The sequence below is a fragment of the Mastomys coucha genome, unplaced genomic scaffold (assembly GCF_008632895.1).
Source record: "Mastomys coucha isolate ucsf_1 unplaced genomic scaffold, UCSF_Mcou_1 pScaffold16, whole genome shotgun sequence".
NCBI lineage: Eukaryota > Metazoa > Chordata > Mammalia > Rodentia > Muridae > Mastomys > Mastomys coucha.
In genome coordinates this window covers 45,369,036-45,377,171 of record NW_022196898.1, presented here as the reverse complement: position 1 = coordinate 45,377,171, position 8,136 = coordinate 45,369,036, and the positions used below count along the sequence as shown (strand labels likewise).

Genomic DNA, 8,136 nt, shown 5'->3' with positions numbered 1-8,136 from the left:
TGACTGTCACATGCTCACTGCTCTGTCCTCCCGCTACATCTATGACTGACTGTCACATGCTCACTGCTTACTTTGCGGATCACAATATAATCATAGATCCAGTGGCCTCAGAACTGAAACCTTTTAAGATCACTGCCCCTCCAGCCAGGAAGAACGCTCACATTAACGTTCTAAGTTTATATACTGATTCTAAGTAGGTAGTTACTGTGCTATGGACTATTTGTCCCTTGTCCTCGGGACTCTGCTATGGGGTCTGCATCAGTTATTAGGACTGAGGTCCACTGAGGGTTCAAGTCCTCGAGTTTACAGCTGGGAGCTGGTGTACGATGGCATGACTAGTAGCCAAGGCAGGCTTTGCAAACAAGAGATCTGCTCAGTGGATAAGGTGTGCAGTACTCCAGGCAGGCACATCTCCCATCTTCTAGTAACAAGACAGTGACTACAGAGATTTTGCACAATGTGCTTCTGCTACCAGAGTGAACAAGCATTGAGAAAGGCCTTGGGGCAAGTAGTATACACAGAACAAAAATACACAGGACTTTCCCAGTAGATTCAATTCTACATAGAGCAACTATTGGTTTGGTTTGGTCTTTTTTTTTCTCACACTCCCTCAGTGACAATTATACTTGTAGGCTCTCATAAAATCATAATTGCCAGTTAAGCTCCCAAACTAGCTGATTCAGGTTAATAACACAAAGTAGATGTACCCAGCCTCGACAGGTAATATCACCAGATGCTCATGGAAAGTATGAAATCTTGCTGGAAACAGCATTTGAAACCACAGACTACTAGTGGGTTACATAAAGGTAAAATGGAGAACAGTGTATCAAAGTAAGAAAGGCAGACATGCCATGGGATTTATGCTGGAGTGTGTGTGTGTGTGTGTGTGTGTGTGTGTGTGTGTGTGAGAGTGATTATAAGATTCCTGAGAAAACATGAAAATGCAAAATGAAGCAATAAACCAGTTTGGGGAAGGAATATGCATTGTAAGAAAGACATAGCAAGAGAAAGCAACAGGACAATATTACCTCGACATGATGTCTCAGAGCTTTCCATAGAATCTAGCTTTAAAGCATCAAATACTTCAAAATCAGATTTCTTGACATGGATCAAATTATTAATTGTGCCAAGCTGACTGGTAACCACGGGCTGAAACAGTGAAGAAATATAAACAAACAAACAAACAAATAAATAAATGGAATGGAATTAGATTCCCTTTTAAATCCACATTGTCACCAATCGGCCCTCTACTTCTATGACAAGTCTCTTGTAGGGAGCCTGTTGCCCACTAACCTGGAGGGCAGTAAGGCATAAGGAGGCCACTGAGGCTCCGCTGCCAATCCAGGCCTTACCTCTGATGGATCATGAACCCACTGTCCGTCCACAAAGAACTTGTACTGGTGCTCTCCCTCTGGAAGATCCAGGATGGCAACAAAGTCATTATGACTAGAGAAGAAAACAGAAGGTCAAACAGGCCAAGTTCCTTAAAGAAGAGAGTGTGAAAAAGTAAGAGGATGTGATCGGGCCACCACAACGACCTCGTCCGTTTCTAAGCTACAGCCCTTGTGCTCACCCCACCCCCACAAGTACAAATCCATCCTCTGGGTCAGTCAACACATGTGCTTGTCAACCTCTCTCTCACCAACCACCAACGCTGTTCTTGATCACTTGTGGGGAGGCTGGGGTTGGGGAGGGGCGGCTGACAAAACGTTCAGATTTCTTAGAGCTAGGGAGATGGGCTCAAGCAGGAAGAGTGCTTGTTGTAAGCTTCAGGACCTGAGTGTGAATCCCTAGGATCCATGGATAAAGCTGTGTGTAGCGACACACGCCTGTAACTCCAGTACTGGGCGGCAGAGACAAGCAGACCCCGAGCCAACTGCTGGCCAGTCAAGCTAGTTGAAATGGAGAAATTGAGGTTCCGTGAGATTGTCTTGAGGCAACGAGGCTGAAAGCTAGAGGAAGATGCCTGGGTCTTGCTGTGGCCTTCACATGCACACATCCGGGTCCACATGTACATGTACACACATACACAAAAACACACGCTGCACACAAAGCAGAGTCTTCACAAGTATGGATAACATAAAAGGTAAGTTTGGGTCAGGAAATAGTTCAGGGTACTCTTCTCATAGTTTGGTGAGCCTTTTCTGGAAAATGACCTATTCCACAAAGGGTCACTCTGACAGCCACTTAAATCATTCACTACTGCTTTGGCAGCAATGAACTGGCACTATACCTACAATGTCACAATGTACTTTGCTTTAATACAGAAATCAAAGCAATAGGATTAGTTATTTCCAGACAAGCAACAGCTTGAGAAGCAGAGTCCTGAAGCGTGGACACACAGTGCTGTCAGACACTCCCTGAGGCCCATTCTCTTCCTTGAGAAAGGCATCCAGGTGTCTGCTCCTGCACACTGTACTCAACAGAGATGCCTGTCCTCACCTCTTAATCAGAGGGATCTTGGCGCTCCAATTGTTGAAGGACCCAGAAATGAAGACCTCCTTGCCTCCTTCAGACCAGCGGATAACAGTGGGCCGGGCCTGCTGGGTGGGCTTCACAGAGTCATCCAAGTCCTGCTGCCAGGGTACAAACTCTTTGTCCCCGGGGAGCTGTAAGAAGGAGTAGGTCATCCCTAGAATAAATTATGACCCAAGGGTTTTTAAGAGGTCCCAAAGGTTTTTAAGGGGCATTAAGTTAGGTGTCAATTAAAGTCAGACAGCCCAAATTCAGCAACTGAATCAGGGTATGAACAAACTATAGAAAAGAACTATGGCACACATCATTCTCCTTGGTAGAACCTTTGGATCACCCTTCAAAAAAACACCTCCAAACCCTTCCTTCATATTACCAGCTTAGCTTGTATGTGGCAATTAAGATATGCTCCTGAATACCTCATAATAAACTATAAGAAAGCCAAGTACGGTTCTTTAAAGGAAAATTAAGTCAGCTATATGTTTTGAGACAAATTGTTCTCTGTCTACTACCAATCAGAGATACCAAAATTACCAAGTAATTAACAGTGCTGTATTAGCTACTTGGTTATAAAACAGGGCATTAAAATTTTAAGGGCTGGAGACAGTTCAGTGCAGAACACTTTCCTTCTGAGCACGAGGCCCTGAGTTTCATCTCCAGTACCATCATCCATCAATCGACAGGCATTCGGAAACCATGTCACTGAGCCAGTACTGCTGAAATGGTTATGAAACCTTACTTGCTTACCTAGGCCAGGTCATAAAATCACCTCAGGAGGATACATGACATCCTGGAGCTCTAGGAGCACAAGATCAAAAGCAGCTTCCTTGAGCAAAAGCAGATCCATTACTAAATAGGGTTTATAGGCTTCTGAGAAAAACAAATCCCTTAGTTTCTTTCCAAGGCCATCCTTGTCGTCAGGCATGGGCCAACTCCAGTCATGAGCCAGACTGCTTTTACAAAGCATTCGTTTGGAAACAGCCACCCACGTGTTTACTTATCATCCACAGCTCACTGTAGACCTTGGAAATTACGGCGGGCTGTATGTCCCACTGCCATATCATGTATTATTTGGCCTTTTACAGAAAAAGTTTGCTAGTCGCTCCTTTGGGATGGCTTCACTGACTGGTAAATAAGGCTGCATGGTACCAAGCCAGGCATTACAAATGAAATAATGAGGGTTAGAGTAAGAAAAGACTAGCTTATTTATTTGGGCTTTTCCCTGCTCTTTCCAAAATGAAAAAAAGTTTACCTTCCATCTGTTTCTCGGTAGTCCTTAAAGACTGCAGTAAAAATACAAACCAAAGCAAATGGAAAAGGAAAAGGGACTTTTACATTATTCAGGGGACTGGATTCAGACAAAGCTGCAGCCTCCATAACCTTAAAGCAATGCACTGGGGCTGACAGCTGCATTGCGAATGTTTACATATGCCTCAATACAACCCTCAGATTCTGAGTCCCCCACAGGATTTTGGGAATATATTTTTTAAAAGCCTTCAGGTAACAATACTCTTATCATATTACAATAAACGAGGAAAAGCATGTCTTGTTTTTTTCTAGGGGTCAAATTCTCACTCTAGTCCACACTGGCAGAGATCCTCCTGCTTCTGCCTCTGGTACATCCTAAAATGTTAGAAATACCATTTGTTGACCTGTTTGAAATCTGTTTCAGAGTGGTTGGTAGGGGAGTGGCTTGGATCCCAGAGGAACAGTCTTTCGTGACCTTTCAGCACCGTTTAACCGGGTGGCATATACACAGTTCACTTTATAAGTGTGTCAGATTTCCCGTAAGGTTTTTAAAGCATTCCTGGGGGATCCTGTCATACAAATAGGACTGAGAAGCACTGAGTAGTCTATTGATAAGCCTGACCTCTGAAGCAAAGATGCCCCCAGCCCCATGGTTCTTACCCATTACTTTTATGACTTAAGGATTTTCAGTTTAGGATTTGAAAGCTCCAAACTATTAATATGCCTGGCTTTGGAGCAAAGCCCTTCCACTTATGACATGACATTTCCGTGGTAGGAGCGACTGCAGCTGACAAGCAGAAAAACTGTCTGCTCGAGTTAGAACATCAGTGGAATCATTAGGAACAGCAGCAAACTGGTAATTCAAATTACAGCCTGCAAATGTTTAAGGAAATTCAGTGTGTGGTTGGGTGGAAGTGGGGTTGGGGGGCGGTACATGAACTATAAAGTTTTCAATCCTGATAAGACACGGGTAACTGTTTGAACTACTTTTCTCATTTCACAAATGGCAAGAGACGAGGGAAAGAATGATCCAGAACAGGCCTAAATTCACACAGAGCAGCCTGGCTCTTATTCAGGACACCAATTACTGCAGTCACAGTTTGACTGTACCCAAATCCTGAGTCATCAATGTAGGAATGAGCAAAAATACACGGCCTGTCTGTCATTCTAGATAAGCTTTGGAGAAGAAAATCTAGGCTGAGTACAGGGCTCAGATGATGAGTCCTAGAGGAGAGCAAACAGGGAAGAGAGAACCTCAAGAAATGGATGGTTCAATGACTCACTTTTCTAACAGCGTTCTCAATCAGGATCCAAGAAAATAAGGTGTATAATCCAAATTTCATGTGCCGTCAAAGTGGTAAATAACACACTATTTACTATCCTAAGCCTCAGTTCACTGGAAAGTGATAAATGTCAAACATTTTCCACCTCCCCACCCAACCACAACATGCTAGTTTTTCTTTTTCACTCCAGAAAACCCACCGGGAGAAATTAAATGTATTTAATGCTGACATTCTAAGTGACTAGGAATAATAGGGTAGCAATCACACTGCTGTCAGCTCCATCTAGTTCTTCTTTTGGGTGACCAAAAGTGGTCTCTGGCTGAAAGTCTATGGCATTAATAGCAAAGGCTTCAGTGCAGTAAAGGGTGGTTTTGAGCCTCGGGCAACATTTTGAAGTACTTCTGAGGAGTGAAGGGAATTGACTTGCTCTCCTGTGAAGCGCAGCCAAGTGTGCAAAACACACAGCTGCATTTTAAAACGGCACATTTCAAAAAATCTGAGCCATTAACCAAATGATGTCCTATATTGATCCCCAAGACTAGGGGAAAGTATTCAAGTAATCAAGTGATGGCGGCTCAGAGCCACACAAAGGTTGATGAAGATCGAAGAGGTGCTGCAGAACACTTAAGAGAGAGCAAGAAAGAGTCATCTGCTACCTTGAGGCCAATGTGAGAAACTGAGACCGTTATCAATAGCTCAGACAACGCACCCTCCGAAGTTTCCACCCGCGCTCACAACCAATACATCCTGCAAGCTCTGGAAGAGGGCAACCTGCACGTAGAACCAAGGATGGGGTGGGCAGGGGATGGGTCGTTGGTACTAGTCCTAAAAGGTTGGCCCACAGATTACTCAGGGCAGCAGGAAAGCAACTCCGCGCTTCTATCCTAATTTGAGGAGGAATTAACACCCAACATCTCTGTCCGTGGAATAGCCTTCTAATTAAAAAGCCCATAACCCTTGAGAATGAGGAGGAAGAACCAAGAAGGGCGGAGCAGCAGGCAGCCCCGCTAGCTCACCTTGGAGTCGGGGAGGCTGAAGACGCTGGGGTCGTCGGTGCTCCCCACCATGATCTTGTGCTCCTTTCCCGGGCCATGGCCGCCGCCCTCAGCTCGAGCAGCCTTGGCACCGTGGCGCTCCCCGGACACCCGCTCGCTGGTGGTGTTTCCCATGGCTGCAGCTCGAGTCGGGGGCAACCTGCCGCGGGGAATGACACCAGGCGGGGAACACCCCCGCGGCCGCGTCAGGGCGCCCCGGCCCCGCCCCTGCGCCCGGGAAGGGAATCCCCGCCGCAGGAGACCGCGCCCGGGGTCCCCTCCCTTACCGGCTTCGCGGACGCCTGACTCAGCTCGGAGAACCCGCTCCGGGAGCCCTCGCTGCCCCACAGCCCTGGTCCCGCATACCCCCACGCCGCTCACCTCCGGCGATGCGCTCTGGGTTCGCGTGGCTACACGCACGCCGGCTGTTCGGCGTACAAGGAGACTAATAAAGTTATTGAAATTGAAGCCGCGCCCCAAGCCGGCGAACCGGGTTTCCTCCTAAAATGGCTACAAGGCCCGCGACGCGGTACCGCCTCTGCCTTTGGCCCCGCCCACCGGGCCTCTTGTTCCGCCCCCCTGAGCTCCAGCCCCGCCCCCTCCTCAGCTTGGGTCGCCTGCCTCTCTAGGCACCAGCACCACGGCCGCCTCTGTGGTGGGTGCGTGCGCAGCTCCGGCCTGGGGCGGGGCCGAGGGTGGGGTCCCGGTCCGGATTGGGGTTGGAAACTCTCCGCCCGGGGGTTGATAGTGGGGCGTTTTCTTACTAAGCAGTTTGTCTACCCGTGGGACACACGCCTATTAGAAAAGCTGAATCTGAGGCCTCGCCGTGCCCTAGGTTCGGAATTAGAATCTGCACTTTAACATGATCACCTCAAACGGCTTGACAGCGGTGGATAGTGGATCCACATTCGTGTGGCTCTCTTACTCCGCGTACACCTCTACCAAGCGACCTCTTTTTAGTTGTCCCAGGAGGTATGAAATAAAGAGTAGGACAGAGTATTGACTAGACACGTGATTGCAGGTACTGCAGAAGACTTACTTTTATGTGGTGCCCAACTCATCAAAGTGGTGTTTTCTCTTACTGTGATTAGCTGTGTGAATTAAGGCATACGGCTAATGAGTGAAGTTTCGTCGAGGAGGCACCAGCGGAATTGAGAGCACAGGGTAGGCTGGGAATATACTGTTGGACTAGAGTGAAGATAAGATAGGCTGATGGAGGGCCCAGTGGGGTCAAAGAACTCTAAGCACGGAAGATGCCGAGTGAGCTGAGACAGTGAGAGGTATCCTGTGAGACTAGCGTGTTTGCCTTGAGGTTTCAGTGGTCTTGGAGTCACTGAGACAGGATCAAGGGTGTAGATTGGTGAGATGAGGCAGACCATAAAGCCGTTAGAGTAAGAAAGTCATAGAGGAGCCTGGTGAGATGGTTCAGTGGTAAAGAGCACTCGTTGTTCTTTTAGAGGACCGGGATTTGGTCCTAGCACCTACAAGGTGGCTCACAACCATCTGTTCCAGGGGCTACAACACCTTCAGGTGCACATACAAACATGCAGGCAAAACACTCAAATATAGATTAGAATTTTTAAAAATTAAAGTAAATAGTAAAAAGGAACAGTGAGATAGCAAAGAGAGTCTACCTTAACATTGATTTCTTTCCTCCTTACTAAAGTACTGACTCTAACCTTAGAATAGTGTCTGTCTCCACAGAGATGTGTTTCTTAGCCTCTCTAGTAGGTAGATAGGGGGAAATGTTAAGTGGAATTTCTCCATTTCTCTTTGTGTATAGGATGTCCATAGAATGGCCAGAGCTCCAGCAGCCACTTTGGACCATGAAGTAGTTAAAAGCAGTGGAATAAAAAAGGGAACTAAGCCCAGCATGGTGGCACATGTCTTCAATCCCAGCACTCAGGAGGCAGAGACAGGAATATCTCTGTGACTTCAAGGCCAGCCTGCTCTACAGAACCAATTTCAGGACAGCCAGAGCTACATAGTGAAACCCTGTCTCATCTACCCACCCATCCACCCCAAAAGAAAAGGAACTATGCAGCTATCAAATCATCTCCTAAACGATGTTTTCCAGACTTTTTTTTTTTTTTTTTTTT

At 46.8% G+C, this 8,136-nt stretch overlaps 1 protein-coding gene across 4 annotated transcripts in view; it reads right to left on the bottom strand.

Moving 5' to 3' along the window:
* The window catches only part of Prkab2 (protein kinase AMP-activated non-catalytic subunit beta 2), a 17,589-nt gene extending 11,013 nt beyond the window's left edge, over nt 1-6,576 (bottom strand). Inside the window, exons 1-5 of one of the 4 annotated variants that reach the window (XM_031374938.1) lie at nt 6,419-6,576; nt 6,020-6,197; nt 2,443-2,609; nt 1,353-1,446; nt 1,029-1,149 (exon numbers count right to left, since the gene is read on the bottom strand). In XM_031374938.1, coding sequence (XP_031230798.1) covers nt 1,029-1,149; nt 1,353-1,446; nt 2,443-2,609; nt 6,020-6,172 — 535 coding nt within the window. In that variant the 5' untranslated portion in view covers nt 6,173-6,197; nt 6,419-6,576. Of the gene's footprint in view, nt 1-1,028; nt 1,150-1,352; nt 1,447-2,442; nt 2,633-6,019; nt 6,293-6,324 lie in introns of those variants that run through there. The other 3 variants (XM_031374937.1, XM_031374939.1, XM_031374940.1) reach the window with 3 other exon arrangements.
* Nucleotides 6,577-8,136: the final 1,560 nt, after the last annotated feature.